General features: G+C 40.3%; 1 protein-coding gene across 1 annotated transcript in view; it reads right to left on the bottom strand.

Moving 5' to 3' along the window:
* Positions 1-6,149: 6,149 nt before the first annotated feature.
* LOC308669335 (cytochrome P450 2C23-like) overlaps positions 6,150-26,966 on the bottom strand; it is a gene marked incomplete at both ends in the record, with an annotated part of 42,715 nt that continues 21,898 nt past the window's right edge. The window contains 6 exons of the mRNA XM_081329971.1: positions 6,150-6,340; positions 14,313-14,454; positions 16,622-16,809; positions 20,759-20,900; positions 22,501-22,677; positions 23,886-24,037. Coding sequence (XP_081186097.1) covers positions 6,150-6,340; positions 14,313-14,454; positions 16,622-16,809; positions 20,759-20,900; positions 22,501-22,677; positions 23,886-24,037 — 992 coding nt within the window. The remainder of the gene's footprint in view (positions 6,341-14,312; positions 14,455-16,621; positions 16,810-20,758; positions 20,901-22,500; positions 22,678-23,885; positions 24,038-26,966) is intronic.

Here is a 26,966-nt window from a genome sequence, read left to right as displayed (position 1 = left end):
AGATGTCTCGGATGACTCAGATGAGGGGGAGGAGGAGAATGTGGAAGACGAACTGGCTGATGATGGCTTGGAGGCTTCGCAGAGCCCCCAGCCGGGGCCCTCTTCTCAGCTGCGTGAGCCCGATAGTGCGGAGGATGATGACCCACAGCTGGCCCTGTTCAAGGACGCCCGACGCAGGAGGCAGTCGAGCAGGAACAAACAGAGAAAGGCTGTGGGACTCCTCGGGAGGAGGCACAGGGAGGCCATGCCCTGATCTCTAAATAAAAGGAGTGTTTGGGGAAGGGCTGGTTGCTGAAAGCAACCCTTCCGTTTGAGGATTCAAGTTCCAGTGTTTTTGTTTCTTGTTCTGTTGTTTTGCTTGTGAATTAAACTTGGCAGACGCTTATCAGCCTCAGACGCTCTCCAGTCTCTACTGTTTGAACAGGGGTTTGCCTTATTGCAAGGCCGGTAGCAGGCTGGTTCAGAACATTGTAAAAACAGTAAAGGCAAGGTACAAATAAATAAGGGGCCCAATGACTCACCTGTTAAAGAGATTGAGCTTTTCAGCTGGAAAGCTGACAGCCTGAGTTCAAGACCCAAGCACCACGCAACAGGGTGAGCTCCTGTCCCTTGCCCGACACTGCTCACCTAGCAGTTCAAAAGCATGCAAATGCAAGTAGATAAATGGGTAACAATTCATCGGGAAGGTGACAGCATTCCATGTGTCTTAGTGTTTAGCCATGCTGGCCGCGTGATCATAGAAGGTTTTTGAACCACGCCAGCTCCCTCAGCTAAGAAAACGAGATCAGCACCAACCATAGTCAGAAATGACTGGCACGGGAAACCTTTACCTTTACAAGTAAATAATAAATAAAATAAAATAATGAAATAAAATAATAAAATGAAAGGAGAGGAGAGGATTGTATTGTAATGTAATGTTAATCTGGAAATTATATTCTAATGTAGGGCCTGGCCAAGATTTAATGGCTCATATTTGAAGAAACCTCTCTATGTATTTTATTTATATTATATATTATATGGTGCGGTATATATCTATATCTATCTAACTATATTTAACAGATTTGATAAAAACTTAAATGAGGAATCCTTGGTGCTCTCTGAGCTTGCTGGTTTTCTTGCAGATGTTTCATTACCCAACTAGGGAATATCATCAGTGCTAGTAAGGAGTGGAGTTTGCTGAGTTTATATTCTGGTGTCTTGCCTGTCTGAGGGGGGGGGCAGTCTTAGGGATTCTTTGACTGGGCTGTTTACTGTTGGCTCTGTGCCAGTTTCTTGATTGGGATATTACTTACTTGATTGTTGGTCTGAAATTGGACTTGGAGTTAAGCTATGCTGATCTGAACGCTGATTCCCAGTGGAGAGGTGCTGGAGTCTTTTTCTCTTTTGGGCTTGTCGATTGTCTCTTTTGCATAGTCGATAGATGTTGTTAATGTCTATGTGTCTATTGATGGCTGATTTGTCAGAGTGCCAGGCTTCTAGATGTTTCCTGGCCTTTTTGGGACTTGGCCCGGTCTAGGATGGTCACATGTTCCTCATTGAAGCTATCGTTAAATCTGTCTACATGTGATGAAATTAAAAAAAAAATTTCATCAGGCCTTCTGACTGCCAGTTGGTGTTCATGGATGCGTTCTGCCAGTCTTCTGCCTGTTTGTCCTCCATAGCGGTTGCTGCAGTTCTGACACTGTATGTTGTAGAATGGCTCCTGTTTTTTCTTCTGGGAGTTGCTGGGTCTTTCGGTTTGCTTAGGATGTTTGGAAGGGCTTTAGTTGGCTTGTGTGCTACGCTGAATCTATGTGGCTGTACTAGTGTGTTGGTGGTTCCTGAGATATTGTGTGCTACGCTGAATCCATGTGGCTGTACTAGTGCATTGGTGGTTCCTGAGATATTCTTTTTTTTTTATCCCATTTATATCCCGCCCTTCTCCGAAGACTCAGGGCGGCTTACAATTTAAAGCACAAATCAATGTGCTTAGCAATTCTTGATGTATGGCAGTGTAATTCTTTTTAGGGTTTGTGTTGGTTGTGCGGTATTGGATTGAGTGGTCAGGGACTTTTTGACCAAATTACATGGATATCCATTTTGTCGAAATGTGTTGTATAGATGCTTCATTTTGTTTTGTCTGCTGTTCGCGGTTGCTGCAGTGTGTTTGGGCTCATTTAAATAAAGTCTTTACACAGCTTCTTTTTTGGGAAATTGGGTTATTACTTTGATAGTGGAGCACCTGGTTAGTATGGGTGGTTTTTCTGTAGACTTAAATGGATGGGTAACCCAACTTTCACTTATTGGCATCACTTCTGATTTGGGCCAGTTTATAGATATCCTCTTATCTTTTTAAAAGCGTCTAACGTTTGCATCAACAGTGGGAAAGTGGTACGAAGTATACAAAAAAACAAAGGAATATTTTCTGCAAATGAAACCAATTTGTGTTCACTGAGATATGTCACCCTTTGTCTGAAATAGTATAGGGTTTCCTGCCTAAGCAGGGGGTTGGACTAGAAGACCTCCAAGATCCCATCCAACTCTGTTCTTCTATTCTCTTCTAAAAATGTATTATTCTGTAGATCACAAATAGCACGAGCCAAGGATTCCACACAGATATTAAAAAGCAAAGTGGACATTGTTGTCTAGTTCTTCTGAATAGTGAAAAGTAGAAAATATGCCATTAACCTTCACTTTAGATGTGGGAGACTCATTTAATATCTTAATCCATTTTATGAATTCCAAAAGGAAATCCGAATCAAGAGCAAAAATGTGCTCTTTATATATTTTTTCAAAGTCTTTTCCGCATCTAACGATAAGATTACAGGTTGATCTTTATTTTTAATTCAAGTCTATTAGATCTACAACTAATCTAATGTTGTCTCTGCTTGCCGTTTTTATAAACCCTGCTTCATCATTCTTAATAACAAGCGGCATCACTTGCTGTGATTTGGCCAGAGATGCAGGATCAGGACCAGGACATACTCTAGCACCGTGGTGGCGAACCTATGGCACGTGTGCCACAGGTGGCACGCAGAGCCCTCTCTGTGGGCACGCGTGCCATCTCCCCAGTCCTAGGCCTTCAGCTGGGTTTTATAAAACCTTTTTGCTTTAGGCCTCCATCACCGTGTGCAAAAACAAAAAGGTTCAATAAATCAATATCAACTTCTCGTGAGAAAAAAAAATCTTGCAAATTTGGAGTTGATTGATTGAACTTTTTAGACCCACCCAGTCTGCCGTTACCACCACAGCCACGCCCATCCAATTGGCCACACCCACTCGGCACCCAAGGATACATAAGTGGGTTTTGGGTTGCAGTTTGGGTACTTGGTCTCTAAAAGGTTCGCCATCACTGCTCTAGCATGTTGTAACGTGCTCATCCCAGCAGTTCTTCAGGAATAATAAAAAGTCCTATATGAGATTGTGTCCCTGTGGACAAGGCCCCACTGAAACCACAGCTCGTGCCCGGATGTATTGCACCATCTATAAGGACTCACAGATACATTTGATAGTACCTTAATTGACAAAACATCCTGGAAATTCCAGTCTGTTTTATTACTACTACTATCTGATCAGTGTGATGCATTTTTTTTAATTGTAGCTAGGTTTTGCTATATTGTCCATAAAAATTAGGCAGACCTTGGTTACTCATTGATGATTTCACCATCTATTGGAACACCTCCTGTCATTCTCTCCATTCTGTTTTCATTTTGTTCAGTGTTTCACTTTTATTCCGGTCTGTGATCATAATAAAGATTGGTAATGAATAAGGTATGTTATGTGGATGTAGCCATGCCCAATATATTTTCTAATTTTGTACAATCTAAAATGTACTGAACCATCCATTAACCAAGCAGGTTAAGTTCACAAAAACATAATGAGACATACAGAAATTAATTAATAAAGGAAAATATTTGTAGCTCAGGGTTGAAATGAGGGGTCCCTGGTGCTCCCTGGTCTTGGCTGTTTTCTTGCAAAACCACCAAACTTAGAGAGCACCAAAGACCCCTCAGAAAATAACAAATATTAATACTAATATTTGCAGATGAAACTGCTAGGTTCTTATGCATCATAATAAAGGAAGAATTAGCAGTAGGTATTTAGAAATCCTATAGCTTTCTTGCAAAATTTCAGGATTTTATTTTATTTATTTATACCCCACCATTATTATTTTAAAGGAATGCAGTGGCTCAGTGGGTTAGGACGCTGAGCTTGTCAATCAGAAGGTCGGCAGTTTGGCGGGTCGAATCCCGAGTGCTGCGTAACAGAGTGAGCGCCTGTTACTTGTCCCAGCTTCTGCCAACCTAGCAGTTCAAAAGCACGTAAAAATGCAAGTAGAAAAATAGGGACCACTCTGGTGGGAAGGTAGCAGCGTTCCGTGCCCCTTTGGTGTCTAGTCATGCCAGCCACATGACCACGGAGACGTCCTTGGACAAGCGCTGGCTCTTTGGCTTTGAAACGGAGATGAGCACCGGCCCCTAGAGTTTGAAACAACTAGCACGCATGTGCAGGGGAACCTTTACCTTTACCTTTATTATTATTTTATATTATTATTTTATAAGCAACTTAAGAGTTCCTCCTGCTATTTTCCCCACAAAATCAACCCTGTGAGGAGAACTGGCCCAAGGTCACCTACCTGGCTTAAGTTTGCAATTACAATTCATGCTGAGAATGAGATTTTTTTTTATCATTTGAGATCTCCTAAAGTTTCTTTTTAAAAAAAAAAATGAAGAAGCAACTAAAAGCGCACGTGGCAACATTATAAGACGTGCATGTTTATTCATATAGAGAAACCAGAAAGTTGAACTCAATGTCATAGGGTCAGGTTATAAAATGGGCCACCAAATTTCCAAGGTTTCTGACCAGCCAGAACAGGCCAACAATGTTGGGACACTCTTTTCAATTAAGGAATGCCGTCTTAATTGCGGAACCTGTCCTCATGATTGAGGTTCCTCCTGAGAGCCGTGTGGTTCTCACCCTAACTGCATTCCAGAAGACTTTGAAGAACTGGCTGTTTTCCCAGACATTTGGGTATACAATTCTCCAGGAGCCCTTGCAACAGGACACTTCATTCACTTCAGATTGGCAGGAGTCATTCAGCAAGAGCTGAAGAGGCAACCTGGAAGGCGATCAAACTACAAACATGTTGAACACGGCAGAGATCATAACATCTAACAAACAAGACCCTCTTTCTTTCTTTCTTTCTTTCTTTTTTGTATTACAGTTGTGATTGCACAGCTTGCCTGGGTGCACAGGGTAGCAGCGTAAATGAAAACATCTTCTTTCTGCTTCGTGTTTCAGATCATGCCAAAAAGGGGTGAGATAGGTGACCTTGTACTTGTAAAGTTCTGTAAAGGTTATGGTGTTAATACAAATGAACCTTTCCTTCAGTATAAGAATAAAAGGAAGGTGACTTGTGACCATTGCAGCATCCCCATGGTCACATGATCAAAATTCAGATGCAACTTTGATTTTGGATTTTTTAGATGATTTAGAATGACCTTGCTACTTTGCAAAGGAAGGACCATTTCTTTGACAACTGACTCATATTTATGACGGTTGCAGTGTCACGGGGTTATGTAATTCCCTTTTGCAACTTTCTGTCAAACTAAGTCAGTGGGGAAGCCTGATTCACTTAACAACCGTGTTACTAATTTAACAACTGTTGTGATTCACTTAACAACTGTGGCAAGAAAGGTCGCGAAATGGGCCAAAACCCACTTAAGAAATGTCTCACTTAACAATAGAAACTCTGGGCTCAGTTGTGGTCGTAACTCAAGGACTTCCTGAATGAAGCTGACATAAGACAATCCCAGGAATTTGGTCAAAAGTCCAAAGCTTTCGCCAGGAACTACCTATTATCCCATGCAATAGGGCTTTTCCTGCAAGGTTTCCTTATGCCAATGGCCCCTTCTCTATTGCTCAGGTAGACACCAATAGCAACTACAGCAGTAAGTGTGAGAGATCTAGGTTTCTGCTTCTAGAGATGAATGGAAGCAGACCAATCCTGAGAGACACTGGGGGGTGTTATTTGGCAAGATCTGAAGATTGATTCATCAATTCATCAATTGATTCATTCAGCAAGAATGAAGGCGATCGATCTACAAACATATTGAACCAAGGAGAGATTGTAGCATTAGCAAATGAGAAGCTCTTGATAATTTTCCATATTATGGTGTCCTGATACGAGGGACAGCACAAATCTTATAAGGAGAGGGATGCACAGACACCCCTAATACTGATTCTTCACTAAGCTTTGCCACTCCTTCTGGTAGCTCCAACCTAAATTGCCTCAACAGCCTGGTAAAAATGTTGAAGAACTCAATCTTGGCCAGGAGTTCCCCCAAGCAGGCACGAGCTCCTAGACAAAAAAAAAAGAAGAAGAAGAAGAAGGAAAAATAAATCAGCAATAATCCATTTTGCCTATCCATTAACTATTTGCTCCACTTTGCAATGATTGTGGGGATTTGAACTGAGGGGTGAAGTTCTCCTCTATCAAAATATCAGGGAAGAATCCACAGTGTTTCTTCAGTGCTAAAAGGCTAGGCATGGTTAGAGTCCAAGTACTGTTTCTGTGTTTTATCCCAATATGTGAACTTAGCCAAAAGGGTAATTTGTGTTTTTAAAAGATCAAATGAATCCAAGATAATCATATTATGTTAATACAACAAAGATATCCCTCCTTTTCCTTCAGTTTGTGCCTTGCAGAACTGGATCAACTTTTGTGACAATTCATTTATGTTGTCATGGTTGACCGGCTACACAACCCTGCTTGAAACCAGACAACAGGAGGGAACCCCTGAATGCAAGAGTGCTGCCTGGAAGTGTGACATAAACCCAAACCCCAAGGTCGTTGACTGGGAACATTTGAGGCAGACAAGCCACTTCCAAAATAAAACAGCTGATAAGTGGACAAAGAACAATGGGAGAACTGGGCAGAAAAAGAAAAGTTATCCTATACTGTTTGCACATGTGAGGTTACGTGGTGGCTCAGTGGGTTAGGACGCTGAGCTTGTCGATCAAAAGATCGGCAGTTTGGCGGGTCGAATCCCGAGTGCCGTGTAGCAGAGTGAGCGCCTGTTACTCGTCCCAGCTTCTGCCAACCTAGCAATTCGAAAGCACGTAAAAATGCAAGTAGAAAAATAGGGACCACTACGGTGGGAAGGTAACAGCGTTCCATGCACCTTTGGCATCTAGTCATGCCAGCCACATGACCATGGAGACATCCTCGGACAAGTGCTGGCTCTTCAGCTTTGAAACAGAGTCAGAGTCAGAAACGACTAGCACGCGTGTGCGGGGGAACCTTTACCTTTACCTTACCTCTAGGATAGCAAAAAAAATCAGGAATCTGGTATCACCTTTTTTGACTAGCACATTTTATTAACAGACCGCACTCCTTACTAGCACTGATAAATGTTACCTAGTTTGGGTAATGAAATGTCTGCAAGAAAACAAGCAAGCTCAGAGAGCACCAAAGACCCCACAGTTCAACCCTGAGCAACAAATATTCTCCTTTATTGGTGCATTTTACTAACAGCCAGGAGCTTCTGTGAGCTGCACAAAAGCTTATGCCTTTTAATAACACCTGTTAATTGGAAAAGGTGCTATCAGACTCCTTCCAGGTTTTATAAGTTGGAAATGACTAGCACGCATGTGCGAGGGAACCTTTACCTTTTACCTTTCATCTATACTTCCAACAAAAGGCCATCATCCAATGAGGGAGCAAAAGATTTTAGAAATGAACCACTGGCTTAAAACTTGTATCGTCAACAGAACTTCAGCTTCCTAGACTATGGTCTACATTACCTAAATGAAGGGCTACTGCCAAAGGATGAAGTGAACCTCACAAGAACTGGAAAGAATATATTCAAAGAACGACTGGCTCATCTTATCAAAAGGGCTTTAAACTAAAATTGAGGTGGGAGGGGAGCCAACCTTCAAGAACCTAATTCCAAGCAAAAATCATTAGATAACCAATCGCATAAGAAGGTAGGGAGTAAAGAGAAAGAAGAAATAAAAAAGGGAAAACACAATGAAGTAGAGAGTGATGGAAAGGATGGAAATCCTAGTTAGAAAGTAGGAGATATAAGAAACATACCAAAGACCCAAAAAGGACTCCAATGCCTGAACATTAAATGCTCAAAGTTTAGGGAACAAATAGGGTGAATTTGAAGTATTAGTACATGAAGGCAGATACGATATAGTTGCCATTACTGAAACTTGGTGGGATGAAACTCATGACTGGAATGTGCTAATGGAAGGATACAAACTATTCAAAAGAAACAGACCTAAAAAAAGAGATGGTGGAGTTGCATTATATATAAAAGATCACTATGTCTCTACAGAAACACACAAAAGCAAGGATGAAAACCTCCTAGAATCCAAAAGGGGAAAAATGACCTTGCTATAGGAGTATACTACAGGCCATCCAACCAAGCAGAAGAAATAAATGAATTCTTTGCTAATCAATTAACACATGTATGTAGGAAACATACCACAGTAGTAATGGGAGACTTTAACTACCCTGGTATCAACAGGGTGAAAAACACTGCAGCAAGTGTGAGATCAAACAGATTCCTAACCAATTTAGCTGACAACTTTGTCATCCAAAAGGTAGAGGAGGGAACTAGAGGAAAAGCTATACTAGACCTAATTCTTACTAACAGACAAGAAGTGATAGAGGGAGTTGAAGTTGCCAGAACCTTGGGTGAGAGTGACCATGTCATACTGGAATTTAATATAAAGCAAACACTAGCAACAGAATATAATCCAACCAGTGCCTTAAACTTTAAAAGAGCTGGTTTTAACAAACTCAGACAGAGCCTAAGAAAAATCCCATGGATAAAAATCCTAAAGGGGCAAGCAACTCAAGAAGTGTGGGAAACTGAAAAATATGATCATAAAAGCCCAGTCCAGCACAATACCACTGAAAAAGAAAAACAAGAAATCCAAGAAGCAAAGAAGGACTAGGGGGGACATGACAGTAGTATTTCCAGTATTTGCCACAAAAAAGAAGGGTCAGCTTATTTTCCAAAGCACCAGATGTCAAGACAAGAAACAATGGATGGAAACTAATCAAGGAGAGAAGCAACGTAGAATTATCCTATCATGTTTTCCCGAAAGTAAGACCTACCCCGAAAATAAGCCCTAGCTTGATTTTTGGGGTGGGCCTAATGTAAGCCCTAGGGACGCGGTGGCTCAGTGGGTTAGGATGCTGAGCTTGTCAATCAGAAGATTGGCAGTTTGGCGGGTTGAATCCCGAGTGCCATGTAGCAGAGTGAGTGCCTGTTACTCGTCCCAGCTTCTGCCAACCTAGCAGTTCGAAAGCACGTAAAAATGCAAGTAGAAAAATAGGGACCACTACGGTGGGAAGGTAACAGTGTTCCGTGCGCCTTTGGCATCTAGTCATACTGGCCACATGACCACGGAGACATCCTCGGACAAGTGCTGGCTCTTCGGCTTTGAAATGGAGATGAGCACCAGCCCCTAGAGTTGTAAACAACTAGCACACATGTGCGGGGGAACTTTTACCTTTAATATAAGCCCTACCCCCAAAATAAGCCCTAGTATGGGGCAAAGTGCATGCCTAAAGATCAAGGCAGGAGTGGGGGTGGAGCTGTCCCACGCACCCTGTACCCACTTACTGTTGCAGCCAGGCTGTCCATGAATTAACACCTGCCTCGCTGGTGTCTTTTTTGTCTTCTGCCGTGCCCCCACCCCCGGCCTGCATTTCACCATCAGAGGCCTGCTGGTCACTTAAAGGGAGTGCACAAATGCACTTGCCAGCCATTTCTGTGACCCAGTTGCAAACCCCTCATGGCCCACTAGTGGATGGAAACTAATTAAGGAGAGAAGCAACCTAGAACCTAGTAAAAATTTCCTGACAGTGAAAACAATTAATTAGTGGAATAGCTTGTCTCCAGAAGTTGTGGCTGCTCCAACACTGGAAGTTTTTAAGAAGAGATTGGACAACTCTTTGTCTGAAATGCTATAAGGTTTCCTACCTAAGCAGGGGGTGGGGTTGGACTAGAAGACCTCCAGGTTGCCTTCCATCTCTGCTGTGTTTCTGCAGTGTATTTCATTGTATGAACCTAACCTATTGATTAAGTCATGTTTCAAACTATCATGAAGATATTTTGACTTTTTGTCTAGGGAAGGACAATCCCATCAAGAATTAAAGATGGTCCAGTCTGGGTAACTTCGGTCTCTGTATTACCAACTATTCCTTCTTGTTTTGCTTAAGTCTCAGCCTATTTTTCTTATTCAAGCCACACCTTCTAATCAGATTGAGATAAATGATAAATGATCAATATCATTGGCTTATTTATAATGCAGTGTTTTCATGGGGAGCGATAGCTCTTTTATGACTTGTGGACTTCAACTCCCAGAATGCCATGCTTTCATATTTCATATGAAGTTCATCTTCCCATAATACCTCTTATCCTACTTTACCTGACTAGACTGGCAATGATTAGGAATATTAGTCAGCTCAGCATTTGCATTGCAGATTCTCTTTTTTCGTGATTTTGGCTTCCATCTGCTGGTAACTGCTTATAACTACAATTCCATTTTTCCTACTAGCTTTTATTTATTTATTTATTTTGTCAACCACTTTATAACGGCTGCACATGAAGTTGGAGGAGATGTAAGAAAACTATCCATTGAGCAAATTCCTGAGAAGAATGAGAAACTGCCAACTATAGTTACCTTCATTACATCAATGTTTGAAAAACTAGGATCTAGGTTGGCCTATTCCCTGGATTCTAAAATGGATGCTAATTTTTTGGTGCTTTGGAAGAAAGATTGAAAAAAAATTGGAGAAGGTGGATAAAACAAATGTCAGAAAAGGGGAAACAGAGAAATAAAATAAAACAAACTAATAACAGATTAAAAATTCTAGAGAATAAATGAGGAATAAGAGAAATGGAGCTTGAAAGAGGATTGGATTATTCAACTTGGTTTGAACTTTGGGAGAAGCAGTTTTGTTTGAGAGCTATCCCAGAAATGTACACAATTTACATGGTTCAAGCTGTGTCAAATCTCTTGGATTTGCAAAATGACTTTGAAGGGCAAATTGGCAATAGGTAAAGGTAAAGGTTCCCCCGCACATGCGTGCTAGTCGTTTCCGACTCTAGGGGCCGGTGCTCATCTCCGTTTCAAAGCCGAAGAGCCAGCGCTTGTCCGAGGACGTCTCCCTGGTCATGTGGCCGGCATGACTAGTCGCCAAAGGCACACGGAACACTGTTGCCTTCCCACCGGAGTGGTCCCTATTTTTCTACTTGCATTTTTACGTGCTTTCGAACTGCTAGGTTGGCAGAAGCTGGGACGAGTAACAGGCGCTCACTCTGTTACGCGGCACTCGGGATTCGACCCGCCAAACTGCCGACCTTCTGATCAACAGGCTCAGTGTCCTAACCCACTGAACCACCGCGTCCCTTAAATTGGCAATACATAGAATCAATTCATACTTTTGCTACAATAAGATGTTTCGAGATGTTTCTGTACACTTTGTAAGAAAAACAGTAAGAGACCAACAGCAGAAACAGTATAGGGTTTCCTGCTTGAGCAGGGGTTGGACTAGATGACCTCCAAGGTCTCTTCCAACTTTGTTATTTTGTCATTCTGTTATTTCAACACAAACTGAAAATTGATAATATAGAAATAATCATTTTAACAGAGATCTGTACCAGAATTTTACATACAAGAAAAGACTATTCTTTTTTGACTAAAACAGTGAAACAGAAAAAGAGAGATAAGATCACTTTTTATTTTTCAGCAAAGAAGATTTCAATTGAATACTGTTTAAAGGGCCAGTGAAAATAGAACTACAGGATGCTCAAAAGGAAAGTACAGAGAAAATGGATAAACAAATTGACAAAAAAAAACCCGCCACAGATAATGAAAAAGATGATTTGGAATTGGGTGCTACCAGCACAGATTTTTTTTAAAAAACTATTTACTTAAACTTGGAATGTAAATATCTAATGTGGAATATAAATGGGACAAATTCCATTCACAAAGAAAAAAGGATGTCATTATCTGAAAAAAATTAAAACAAGATATAATTTCCTTACAAGAAGCATGCATTAGAAATAAAGACATGAAATATTTGATTTGTAAAAACTTGGGAGATTTATTTATTTATTTATTTATTTATTTATTTATTTATTTATTTATTTATTTATTTATTTATTTATTTATTTATTTTATTTGTTTCGATTTATATACCGCCCTTTTCCCGAAGGACTCAGGGCGGTTTACAGGGCAAATTAAAACAGTGCAATGTACAAATTAAAATAAAATTAATAGCCCCAAAACAGTTTAAAATTTGAAATTTAAAACCTTAAAACCCCTCAGTCCAGGCCGGCTAAGTCAAATAGCCAAGTTTTTAGGTCCCGGTGAAACGAACGAAGGTCGGGGGGGGTGATCCAGAGTTCCACAGGCAGCTGATTCCATAGGGCAGGCGCGCCCACCGAGAACACTCTCCCCCTGGGGATCGCCCGCCGGCACTCCCTGACCGGCGGGACCCTGAGGAGGCCCTCCCTGTGGGAGCGCACAGGATGAGCCTTGGTGGAGCAGTGGGCTAATGCCTCCTTAAGTAACAACAGCTGCCTGCAATTAGTGCAGGTTCGCATCCCACCAGGCTCAAGGTTGACTCAGCCTTCCGTCCTTCCGAGGTAGGTAAAATGAGGACCCAGATTGTTGGGGGCAATTAAGCTGACTTTGTAATAATGCCGCTTGGGGTGTGTGTGAAAGCCCTAATAAGCAGGTATATACATAGAATGAAGGCTACTGCTAAGCTTGTAAGCCGCCCTGAGTCTTCGGAGAAGGGCGGGATATAAATGGGATTAAAATAAAATAAAATAAAAATAAATGATGGGAAGTGGATGCTGGCAGCAGGTGCTCCCTAAAATAATCCGGACCCATGCCATTTAGGGCTTTATAGGTCATCACCAGCACCTGATGAATTCATTTTGGTAGGATCAAACAAACAACAAACAATGGACTTGTTGTGTATATTAATCCCTAATTGAAACCAGAAATAAAAATAACTCATCAGGTTGGTTGGTTAATGTTAGTTAGATTATGATTATTATATTTGTAACCCTGTACTCAGCTCTGGGAAGTGGGGGAGGGAGAGGGGGGTGGTTTTGGGTGGGTTGGTTTTGGGGATTATATTGTAACTTTTATAAAACTTTTTAATTAAAAAAAATAACTCATCAGGTTGGAAGATTTATAGAAATGAAAACAACTACAAGGATTTAAAACTTTGTTTTAACAGAAGTTTTTAACAGAATATTCTGTTATATTCTGTTATTCTGTTAAAACTTTTGTTTTGGGACTTTATGCATCAAATAAAATTAAAGATATTTTTTTAATAAACTTATGGAACAAAATCTTTCTTATTAGAATTGCTGACTGATGGGTGGCAGGAATGGTGTCCCTCTGTAATTGAATAGAATATCTGAGAAGAAAATAATATCACTCAGGGGAAATTATCAAAGACTTTTTTTAATGAATATTTCAACTCTAGTAGATCTATGGACACAAAAATATTAATTCTGTAGATTTTATTTATTTTTCAAAAAGATACCAATTGTTCTCATAAATAAATACAATAATGGATTTAAAAAAAATGATTAATAAACTGTGGGGATTCCAGAACTAGATTTTTAAAAATTATTACCCAACTTTCAGATGGAGATTAATTGAAACATTTTTTACAGAAAGACTGGAAAGTTAAGGAGTGCGAAAAGAAATTAACAGATTTTTTTTGAGATTTAATCTAAATCAGCAGAAGGATATGGGGCCTGATGGGGTGAGAAGCAGATCCCAGGCCTGCAAGGACCAAGGGGTGGGGGTGGGGGTGAGAGAAGATAGGTGGGGGGGTCACTGAGGTCTGTCATAAGGATGAACAACTGTGGGGGTATTGTAGTAGTCATAGCTTTGGAACCAGATCATAACTAGCGCTTGGACAGGCCTGTAGGAGATGACCAGGCTGAGCTGAGGGCAGGTTCAAACACATCATCAGTCTGGAGTCCCTACACCCCCGAAAGAAATCTAAGTCCAACCCCACCCCACCCCACTCTTATCTGGTGCCAATTCTCATTGATTGTTAGTAGTTCAGATTCCTGTCTATAGGTTGTATGGAATAAACTTGCAGTACTTTTGAACTCTGTCCTGACCTCCTTTTTTGTGCTTGACATGGCCTACCCAAAATTCAAACGGTCGCGAAGTAACCAAGTTATAAGTCGAGGACCACCATCCATTCTCACTACAGCCCTTCTCGTAAGTTAAGCATCATTTGGCAATCACAATGACTGTTCTATTACCTGCTCCAAAGGGAAGAAATGCTTCTTTTTCTACAAAATGTCCTTCCTTGTCCAAGAAATGATTTGGATTGAACTTTTCAGGTACTTCCCAGTGTTCAGGATCCAAAAGGACAGACCTTAAATCTGGAAAAATGACAGCACCCTGGAAAGAACAAAGTATCAGTGTCAGAATCCATTGATATCACATTCATAAATGTATGGTTCAAATATTGTGCCTACCAGGATTCTGCCATACTGGTAGAAGGAGGGGGGATTGTTTATTCAGTCTACCTGTAGCTGCTTTCAAAGAACCTTTGATCTGGGGGAACAAAGGGGGGGAAGTGATCTGGGATCCTAACCAAATGGAGTTTTGAGGGGAGTGGGTTGAACCAGGAATGCTTATATAGATTTGAAATATGACTCAAGACCAGATCCTGTCTCATATCTCCACTACCAATCTTATCCTTAGTAATTTTTTTCCTTTTGGACAACTCAGCTCCAAGAGTCCTTATTTCCTAAGATGTGAATTGGGGTGGGTCCTGACACCCAGTTATTTCTGGCTAGCCCATTTTTGTTCCTTGCATTATTTAACTTCATATATATTTAATTTTGAAGACACTAGCAGATATAACAGATTTTGGAATTAACAAATGGAACCTGTTCAGATTTATCCCCCTTTGTAGCAGATACATCTACTAAATCCAGATTCAGCGGAAACAAGTTAAATAATTTACATTAGTATGTAACTATGCAGAAGAGACCCTTCATGAATTACTGCCTTGTCCTGGCGAAGGGGCTTGTGTAATTCAATGAAGCTATGAGCTATGCCGTGCAGGGCCACCCAAGATGGAAAGGTCATAGCAGAGAGTTCTGACAAAACGTGATCCACTGGAGAAGGAAATGGCAAACCACTCCAGTATCTTTGCCATGAAAACCCCATGGACAGTACTAAAAGGCAAAACGATATGACGCTGGAAGATGAGCCCCTCAGATCGGAAGGCGTCCAATATGCTACTGGGGAAGAGCAGAGGGCTAGTACTAGTAGTGCCAGAAAGAATGAAGTGACTGGGCCAAAGCCGAAAGAACGCTCAGCTGTGGATGTGTCTGGTGGTGAAAGGAAAGTCCGATGCTGTAAAGATTTTTTCTCCATAGGAACCTGGAATGTTAGATCCATGAATCAAGGAAAGCTGGATGTTGTCAAAGAAAGATGACAAGACTGAACATCGACATCTTAGGAATCAGCGAACTAAAATGGACAGGAAAGAGTAGAAAAAGCAATACTGAGATACAATCCCCAACATTCAGGCTGATAATATTTGGTTTTGTTCTGGAGGATAGTAACTCACTCTGCTTTTGCCCATTGAAATAAATATTGCAGCAGTATTTCTCTACCTGGAGAAGATAAGAGGGGAATCAGAAGAGTCAAAGCCCAAACTAAATAAATCAGAAGATGGGAGCTCAGTCATAGAGTTCTTGCATGGGAATGGAGCCCATACAACTGCAGATCCAGTAATTCAGAAGATCTAAGATCTATACCTTGGGGTTTTGTACCACAGCGCACAGCCATGGGATGGCGGAGCTCTGCTCCCCACAGCCAGTTTTGCCCTGCCAGAGAGACCCTAAATGGGACTGAAGTTGCCCCAAAAAGGTGACCGTGAAGGAGGGGTGTTCCATTGATCATGAAATGGTGGCGGTTGTTTCATTCAATCTGGGGGAAGCCCTCTGACCCGACAGGAGAAAGGCTAGCTGTATATCAGCGTCTAGCCCAATCTACATGCAGCCAAAGTCCAAGAGCATGAACCAGAACATTGATCAACAGTGTGCTTCGAACTGGTGAAAGCATCAATCTTCTCTCTTCTATCTTTTAAATGAATCCTTGGGAAAGATCTCCAAAACAAGAAAACCTCCAAAATGAAAGGAGAAGGCTATATCCCCACTCCCCCATAGACGGAAGCAGCAAATTAATACTAAGGGGGAAAGAAATATATTGAAATTAAATTTAAATACTACAGTCTTCACAAATGTAGAAACTAAAAAAAACTGTTAAGACTATACCCTAAAGGGTTTTGATGAAATTATTTAAAAAATATAACAATAATAACTTTTTGTCTGAAAAAAACTGGAAAATAAACAACTACTGACACCTAGTGGAGAATCAGAGCACAGAACACTAAAAATAAAGTCTTAGAAATTGGCAGGATGCCCAGAAACAGAGAATAATCTGTTACCTTGAATTTTAAATAACTTTTAAGAAGACAGCTGGGAACAGAAAGAGATGGGCCAGCTATAAGATTAAAATGTATCTGAAAAAAATAAAATAAATTCTATACCTTGGGAATGAGAAAACCATTCAGATAAATGTCCTGTACACATTGTCTGGGAAGCCCAAATAGGAAGGGATATTTTTTTCGTATGATATCATGAATAACAGCATTGGTGTAGGGCAGTTTCTTCCGATCTTCGTAACAGATGGAGAGCGAAGAACCAAAAACCTCATCCATCTCCTTGTAAACTTTATCTGAGAAAAAAGGTGGGGGGGAAAAAGAATTTTATTTCACACCATTCAATTTATTTCCCAAAAGAAATAATATGAAGATTGAATGATATTATTAATCCATATAGGACTTGGTATGATTACAAATAAGAGTAACAGCAACCCTGAATATTAACTGACCTGTAGTGTAAAATACAGGATCCAACAATTGAATTGTCCCCTGACTTAGAGGCAAATCAAGTCTTGGACTTTGGTTCTGTTTCCTTTTAGCTTCCTTCGAGATGATAAAGATAGATAGATAATAGAGATAGATGATAGATAGATGATAGCTAGCTGGCTGGCTGACTAGATAGATGATAGATATAGATAGATGATAGATAGCTAAATGATAGATGATAGATAGATATAGATTTAGATTTTATTAGATTTATATACCGCCCTTTCCCGAAGGACTCAGGGCGGTTTACAGGGCATTTTAAAATCACATCAATATAAAATACAAAGTTAAAAGAGAATTAAAAGATTAAATTATCCCTGAAAATAAAACCCCGGTTAAAATTCTCAGCCTGGGTCAGAGAGCTCAAAGAGCCAAGTCTTCAGGTAAAAGATAAAAGATAAAAGATAGATAAGAGATAGATGATAGATCGAAGATAGATAGATAGATAGATAGATAGATAGATAGATAGATAGATAGATGATAGATAGATAGATAGATAGATAGATAGATAGATAGATAGATAGACAGACAGACAGACAGACAGACAGACAGACAGACAGACAGACAGACAGACAGATAGATAGAGATGAGAGGGGGAGGGAGGGAGGGAGGAAGGGAGGGAGGGAGGGAGATAAGAGATTGTGGCAGCCCCTGAAATATTGGAATACTGCTATCATATCACCCTTAGTCCTTCTGTTCATTAGACAAAACATATCCAGTTCCTGCAGCCATTATTTATATGTTTAATAACATATGTTTTATACAATAAAGTAAGATTTTATTACAGAAAGTAAAATTTTGCCTTAATTTAATAATAGAATAGAATAGAATAGAATAGAATAGAATAGAATAGAATAGAATAGAATAGAATAGAATAGAATAGAATAGAATAGAATAGAATAGAATAGAATAAATAACTTTATTGTTGCTTTGAATGTACACTATTTGGCATACGTACATCAAAATGAAATTTTGCTGCATTCAGCTCTCAAAGGGTCACCGCCTCCAATATACACTACATAAATATGCCCCAAGAGCCTTGGTGGAGCAGTGGGCTAATACCTCTTTAAGTAACACCAGCTGCCTGCAATTAGTGCAGGTTCGTATCCCACCAGGCTCAAGGTTGACTCAGCCTTCCATCCTTCCGAGGTAGGTAAAATGAGGACCCAGATTGTTGGGGGCAATTAAGCTGACTTTGTAATAATGCTGCTTGGGGGGGGGGGGCGAAAGCCCTAATAAGCAGGCATATACATAGAATGAAGGCTATTGCTAAGCACATTGATTTGTGCTTTAAATTGTGACCCGCCCTGAGTCTTCAGAGAAGGGCGGGATATAAATGGGAATAAAAATAATAAATAAATAAATAAATAAATGCAGAATTATGCATATGCCCGCATATATTATATGCAGTGCTTTTTTTCTAAAAAAAAAAAAGGTGCCGGAACACTCACCTTGTTAATCTTTTATTTATATAATTTTATTTATATATTTATTTATATAACTAAAAAATATATATTCAATTCTTAAATATAAATTTAACTTATTGTATTTAAGGCGAATGAGCAGGGGGTTGGACTAGATGACCTCCAAGGTCCCTTCCAACTCTGTAATTCTATTCTTTTCTTCAAAAATACCAGGAGATGTACCTTGTGCACCCTTTTTCTTTTGGCTCTGCTTTTTGTAAAGCAAGGAAGACACTCAGTGGAGGTCTTTTTCCCCAGTTCTGAAGGCAAGGTTCTGTTATATTTCTCATTGGAGAGAAGGGAAACAATTATTGAAGTCTCTTTTTTTTCCACTTGATGTTACTCCTGCTGTCATTGGAAAAATTTCAGCTGCACAGCTGGAATTGTCCCTTTTTTCTGTTCATTTAACTTTGCCCAGATGTCACTCAGTATTGAGGGGCAGGCGGGGGGACGATCTACAAATGATGCCAGTGGTGGGATTCAAATAGGTGAACAACCGGCTCTCTGTGTGGATGCCACTTCCGGAAGTCCATTCTGGGCCTGGGCAACAAAAAAATTAGCTACCGGTTCTGCCGAAGTGGTGCAAACTGGCTGAATCCCACCACTGAAATGATCCAAGAGAAAACAGATTACCTAGATCATTTTTAATAAGGATTCAGCCATAGGACTATCAGTTAATGTGGATTTTGGAACATTTAACAAAGAATAAAGGGTCCGGATGGATTTGGAATTATAATTTTTAATTAATTAGAAGAATATTTCTGAGGAAGGGTATTATGAACATGAGACTGAGATTTCAAAGCTTTGACACTAGAGGGAGCTAGAAGATAATACATTCTTATATTGTAGTAATAATAATAATAATAATAATAATAATAATAATAATAATAATAATAATAATAATAATAATAATAATAATAATTAATAATAATAATAATAATAATAATAATAATAATAATAATAATAATAATAATAATAATAATAATAATAATAATAATAATAATAATAATAATAATAATAATAATAAATCCTTAATACCATTTCAGACAATTTGTTTTCCAATATCTTCCTAAAAACCTCCAGTTTTGGAGCACCCACAACTTCTGGAGGCAGGTTGTTCCACTGGTTGATCGTTCTCACTGTCAGGAAGTTTCTCCTTAGTTCTAGGTTGCTTCTCTCCTTGATTAGTTTCCATCCGTTGCTTCCTGTCCTGCCTTCAGGGGCTTTGGAGAATACTTTGACTCCCTTTTCTCTGGGGCAGCCCCTGAGATATTGGAACACTGCTATCATGTTACCCCTGGTCCTTCTTTTCATTAAACTAGACATAGAAGATAGAATAATAGAGTTGGAATGGATCTTGGAGGTTTTCTTGTCCAACCCCCTGCTTGAGCAGGAGATTCTATCTATATTATTCCAAATAGGTGGCTGTCCAATCTCTTCCTAAAAACCTCCAGTGTTGGAGCAACCACAACGTCCGGAAACAAGTTGTTCCACTGATTGATTGTTCTGTCAGGAAATTTCTCCTTAGTTCTAGCTTGCTTCTCTCCTTGATTAGTTTCCATTTATTGCTTCTTGTCCTGCCTTGAGGTGCTTTGGAGAATAGATTGACTCCCTCATCTTTGTGGCAGCCCCTCAAATATTGGAAGATTGCTATCATCTCTCCCCTAGTCCTTAACAAAATAACAGAATATCAGAATTGAAAGGGACCTGGAGGTCTTCTAGTCCAACCCCCTACTCAGGCAGGAAACCCTATAGTACCATTGCAGACAAATGGTTGTCCAGTCTCTTCTTAAAAACTTCCAGTGTTGGAGCACCCACAACTTCTGGAGGCAAGTTGTTCTACTGGTTAATTGTTCTAACTGACAGGAAATTTCTCCTTAGTTCTAGGTTGCTTCTCTCCTTGATTAGTTTCCATGCATTGCTTCTTACTTAGTTCTAGGTTGCTTCTCTCCTTGATTAGTTTCCATGCATTGCTTCTTATTTTGCCCTCGGGTGCTTTGGAAAATAGGTTGAACTCCTCTTTCTGCAGTCAAAGGTGAGCATTGTTATCAACCAACCTGCCATATTCCAGTGGCTGTGTCCTGTTACTTCCCATCCTGATGCCCAATATATTAGTGGCCTGTGTTGTGTGGTGGCTGGCAAGATCTGCTGTTGTAGCCAATCATGTAAAAAAGACTAGTTCTTCTCAGGTGGAGGCAGTCCAGATGCAAATCCTTTGAGGAAGAACGGTGCTCTATTTCACTCACTACTAACAAAAACTGTTTATTCCCACTCGCGCGGCAATTTGTCTTACCTTGGATATCCAAATTATTGGCCATGAGAAGCATTGCCCATTTTAAGGAGGCATATGTTGTGTCTGTCCCAGCAATAAAGAGGTCAGCAATGGACTGAGCCAAGTTATCTTCATTATAAGTAGAACGGAGATCATCCTTCCTCTATAGTTATTAATAATAAGAAGGAAATGTCATTTATAGGCATTTTCCTACAGCTAACAAAACTATTCCAAACTAATCTGCTCCTGTACTAGTCTATGAGTCATCTTGTCAGAGGAGAATGAGGCAATAATCAGAAGGCCTCAAAGGGTAAACATAAGTAGGACATAATTATTGAGTAAATAGTCTAGAGCAGTGTTTCTCAACCTTGGCCCCATAAAAATGGGTGGACTTCAGCTTGCAGAATTCCCCAGCCAGAAAAGCTGGGGTTGAAGTCCACGCATCTTCAAAGGGCCAAGGTTGAGAAACACTGCTCTAGAGTAGGGATCCTCAACCTTGGCAACTTTAAGACTTGTGGACTTCAACTCCCAGAATTCCTCAGCCAGCTTTGCTGGCTGAGGGATTCTGGGAGTTGAAGTCCACAAGTCTTAAAGTTGTGAAGATTGAGGACCCCTTCTCTAGAGGACACCAGTGGAGAAATAGCAACTGATTCAAAGAAGGCCAAACAAAGTTGAAGGAAGTCTATTCAACACAGATAGCTTTCTACCTGTAACTGTTTGTTTAGTGACCATTCAAAGTTATGACCCTGAAAAAAGTAACTTATAACCAGTCCTTGTGCTTATGACCATCATAGCATCCCCAAGGTCACATGATCATAATTCAAGTGCTTGACAACTTGGCATGTATTAAAAAATGGTTGCAGTGTCCTGGGGCACCAAAGACCCCTCATTTATCTGTGTCATTGCAAAGACCATGTTCACAGATTTATTTTCAATCCCTTTTTTAATGGGATTTTCTAGTTCTACACCCATTGCACATCAAGTTATTAACTCCACTGAAATTGTCTACCAAGATCCCAAGGTTTCCTTTGTCCTCAGTTCCAAATCATTCAGACGACACCTATACCTCTGTAGTTGGGAGGAGGTTTTCCAACATACTTTTTTTCCCTTTTAATGACCCTGTAATCCCTTGCATTGGGGGTGAAGTCAGGACGACTGAATGGAGTTGAGTGTTTACTAGCCAGCTGCCCTTCCTGATGCCTATGCGGAGCTCACAGTAGATATTTTCCCTTTGCACTCAGAGAAAGAACTATCTGCTACCATCTAAGATCAAACTCACAGCCTCCTGATTGTGAGGCAAGAGCTCTACCTCTAGGTCACCACATCACTCAGGTGTCCCAACAGGCATCATTTTACATTTATTTAAATTTTATCATTCATGTGTTCATTCATTCACTTTAAAGATACTATCGCAACACTCTTTACCATTACTTCCAGTTTTACCATCCTGAAGACCATTTGTAGCTTTGGCCAGCTCAGTGCTGATCCATATTTATGATGGTGGCAGTGTCCCAAGGTCATGTGATCATCTTTTGTGACAAGCAAAGTCAATGGGGAAGTCAGATTCACTTAACAACCATGCTAATACCTTAATACCTGCAGTGATTCACTTAGCATCTAGGGCAAGAAAGGTCCACTTAACAAGTGTTTCACGTAGCAACAGAAATTTTAAGCTCAACTGTGGTCATTAGTCAAGGCACACCTGTGGGGAGCCTATAGAAGATATGCTGTATAATGAACAGGAGCCATGCACCAATGCTTACTTTCTCAATTTGAAATAGATAGAAGTCAATGAAATCCTGTAGTTCATGCAAGTTCTGGTTCTCCTTATGCTGGGTGATCTCCTTTCTCGCAACCGAAACGATTGTCTCCAGAGCAGATAGGGCAGTCTGGTGAGGGCCTGGCAGATGCTTCATGATATTTGGGAAATTTTCATAAAGCTATAAAAGAGAAAGAAAGTAAGAGAGAGAGAGAAAGACCCAAGGGTGTTTTTTCAGGCGGCAACTGGACTTTCTTGTTTTTTCTTTGAAGACATTTCGCTTCTCATCTAAGAAGCTTCTTCTCTGACTGAATGGAAGAAGCTGAAGAAGCTTCTTAGATGAGAAGTTAAACGTCTTCAAAGAAAAACAAGAAAGTCCAGTTGCCTCCTGGAAAAGCACCTTTGGGACAACCATGACCTGAATGACTGAGAATCTCCACAAGCATTTAGCTATGCCATTTGGGAGAAACACTTTTCGAATGGTGCAGGAACATGAACAGATTTCCAGAAAACATTGCAGACTACAGGAACCATTTGCGCTTCAGTTTGAGATGCAGACAACATGGACTCATCCCCAACAGCCTGTGCCTGTCTTCAACCCTGAAGGGATTCAGGGCAGAAAACATCCTGCAGCCAAGAAGGCTGCACATACCCATTTGCACCACCCAGATGACCTTGAGGAACAGGTAAACCTCCAAGTGGCTTCAACGACTCTCTAAAAGAATGCAAATGACCAGCTGTCTGCAAGGAGTATAAATCCTTCCATTCCTCACTAATAATAATAATATAATAATAATAATAATAATAATAATAATAATAATAATAATAATAATAATAATAATAATAGTAATAATAATATAAAGTTGGAAGAGACCTTGGAGGTCATCTAGTCCAACCCCCTGCTCAGGCAGGAAACCCTATACCATTTCAGGCAAATGGCTGTCCAGTCTCTTCTTAAAAGCCTCCAGTGTTGGAGCATTCACCACCTCTGGAGGCAGGTTGTTCCACTGGTTAATTGTTCTAACTGTCAGGAAGTTTCTCCTTAGTTCTAGTCAGAACTTGAAGAAGCTTCTTAGATGAGAAGCGAAACGTCTTCAAAGGAAAAACAAGAAAATCCAGTTGCTTCCTGAAAAATGTCTTTTGGAAGGTTACACCTCTGTCAGGTGAATACAAGGAAACAGGCGACAAAAATACAACTCTTCTGATTACGTGGCCAAGCCTTAAGGGCCAACTCATTTCAAAGTGTACAATATTAATGCCGCATTATCATTCAAGAAGGGCCAAACTATTTAACTTCTTTTAAACACCATCAATCCATTGTTCTAGAAAATCCCAAATTAAGCAACTCAGATGGGAAGGAGAAGGAGAAGCAAAGGTGTCACAACTTACTAAGTAAAAGATACTGCTTCCAAATTTTAAGGAAATCGAAATGGCTTCCACCAAGTTCTTATCGTCAGTGGAAAAGCGACGTCCGAAAGCTACAGCACAAATCACACTGCAAACTGATCTCATGATGGGTAGCGATGGGTCAAATGGCTGCCCTGGAAACAAGGTAATTTGTATTTATATTCACATTAAGTCTGCCTTTCCTGGTTATATGAAAAAATGGATGCCTGGTAGATCTTATTAAAAACACAGTCTTCGACTTATGACCACAATTGAGCCCCAGATTTCTGTTGCTAAGCGAGACATTTGTTAAATGAGTTTTGCCCCATTTTACAACCTTTCCTGTGCCACCGTTGTTGAGGAAATCAGTGCAGTTGTTACATTAGTAACAGGGTTGTTAAGTGAATCCAGCTTCCCCATAGACCTTGCTTGTCAGAAGGTCACTAAAAGGGATCACATGATTCTGGGATGCTGCAACCGTCATAAATATGAGTCAGTCTCCAAGGGTCTGAATTTTGATGATGTGACCACGGGGGATGTTACAACGGTCGTAAGTGTGAAAAACAATCACAAGTCACTTTTTTCAATGCCATTATAACTTTGAATGATCACTAAATGAACGTTTGTTAAGTCAGAGATTGTCTATAAGGAAGAAAAGTTGGGATCCTTATTTATAATTTTTATTAGACAAGTTAAACTTCCTGTTGAGTATGGAGAAGTCATGAACTCTAGCCTAACTAGCATAACTGGAAAACCTTATCAATGTTCTTAATGAGGAATTCCATCTGATATTCCTTGGTTACCAATATTCTTTCTTCAAGCACTTTAGACCAGGGGTCTTCAAACTTGGCCCTTTTATGACTTGTGGATTTCATCTTCCAGAATTCCTCAGCCAGGTGTGCCTGGCTGAGGAATTCTGGGAGATGAAGTCCACAAGTCATAAAAGGGCCAAGTTTGAAGAGTCCTCCTTTAGACTCTACCTCTCCTTTAGATTTTGTTTTATGCCTTGAATAGTTAGGCAACGTGGTCATCAAAATGAATATGGTTTGGGTTACTTCGATGCTAAGCTATATAAAAATGCATTTAAATAAGCACCATAGAAGCTTCAATGTGTCTGAGGTATCTGTGATATTTCTGAAGAACCTCTAATGTTTCTATGCCTAAGAAATTGATATTGAATGTTTGAGATCATGTTTGGAACACAACCCATGAATAGGAACACCCCACGATACAAAAGTCAGCAGGGAATAACAATTTATACAATGTTAGGAGCAGCTTTGCCTGTGTGCTCTTCCTTACTGTGTGCATCGGCTGTATGACTGGATTTACACAAGTAAGACTGCGCAAAACGGAACTGGCAAGTTTGCATTTCAGCATGTGGGGAAAACAGGCTACATATATGTTTGCATGTCTGTTTGTGTGTTCTTTCTTATTTTATTTCTCTCTCAGCCTCTGTCTCTTCCAGAAAAGAAACATTGATCGCTGCTATATTTTGCCATCTGGATTTGCACAAATCTTGCTCATGCTGATGGACGTATCCATGCTTCCAAGTTGCCCTGTCCTAAAAACTGAAGGTCACCATTACTTTCAGGAGGGCTAGCATGTATGTCCTGCTGTTCTCACCACCAACACCCTGTGAATGGGGTTTCCAGTCATCTTTTTCTATTGTAAGCTAACATAATCTTTAGAAGAATAGAATGGAATGGAATGGAATAGAATAGAAACAGGAAGAAAAAATAGAATAGAATAGAATAGAATAGAATAGAATAGAATAGAATAGAATAGAATAGAATAGAATAGAATAGAATAGAATAGAATAGAATAGAATAGAATAGAATGGAATGGAATGGAATGGAATGGAACGAAACGGAACGGAACGGAACAGAATAGAATAGAACAGAACCTTGGAGGTCTTCTAGTCCAGCCCCTCCCTCTCAACCAGGAGAACCTATACCATCTCAGACAAGTGACTGTCCAGTCTCTTCTTAAAAATCTCCAGTGATGGAGCACCCACAATGTCTAAAGGCAAACTGTTCCACTGGTTAATTGTCCTCACTGTTAGTAAGTTTCTCCTTAATTCCAGGTTGCTTCTGTCTTTGATCAGTTTCCATAGAATCATATAATCACAGGGCTGGAAGGGACCTTTGAGGTCTTCTAGTCCAAACCCCTGCCCAAGGGAATCCTTACACCATCCAGTTTTGGTCTCCACACTATAAAAAAAGATGTTGAGACTCTCGTGCAGAGAAGAGCAACAAATATAATTAGGGAACTGAAGGATGAAACATATGAAGAACAGTTGCTGGAATTGGGTTGAACAGGCTGAAAAACAGCTTTTATCCGTGGGCTGTTAGGCTTTTGAATGGGATAAAATCTCTGTGAACTTATGCAGAATTGACTTGGGAGGCGGGTGTGTGGTGTAGTTGGTTCACATGGTGTGGTAGGATGGAGGGTTTGTTGTCACTGTGTGTTGTGGGGAGGGAGCACGGGGGGAGGCTCAGCTAATCTCAATGTACACATGTTGTACTTTGACAATAAAGGTTTATTTATTTATTATTATGAAGAACAGTTGCTGGAATTGGGTTTGTACTCTAGTCTAATGAAAAGGACCAGAGTAATGTGAGAGCAGCTTTGAAGGGCTGTCACAGAGAGAAGGGAGCTCAACCTTTTTTCCAAAGCACCTGAAGGCCAGAAAAGGAATAATGGATGGAAAGTGAACAAGGAGAGATTCAATCTAGAAATAAGGAGGAATTTTCGGACAGTGAGAAAAATCAACCAGTGGAACAGCTTGCCTTCAGAAGTTGTGGGAGGCTTTCAAGAAGAGACTGGAGGCTTTCAAGAAGACATTTTTGACTGCCATCTGTCAAAAATGGTGTAGGGTCTCCTGCTTGGGTGGGTTGGACAAGATGACCTCTATTTGTATTCTATTTGTAGGGACGCGGTGGCTCAGTGGGTTAGGACACTGAGCTTGTCGATCAGATGGTTGGCAGTTTGGCGGGTTGAATCCCGAGTGCTGCATAACAGAGTGAGCGCCTGTTACTCGTCCCAGCTTATGCCAACCTAGCAGTTCGAAAGCACGTAAAAATG

This window comes from Vipera berus, assembly GCF_964194415.1.
Source record: "Vipera berus genome assembly, chromosome: 5".
Lineage (NCBI taxonomy): Eukaryota > Metazoa > Chordata > Lepidosauria > Squamata > Viperidae > Vipera > Vipera berus.
This window is presented reverse-complemented; position numbering and strand designations above follow the sequence as displayed.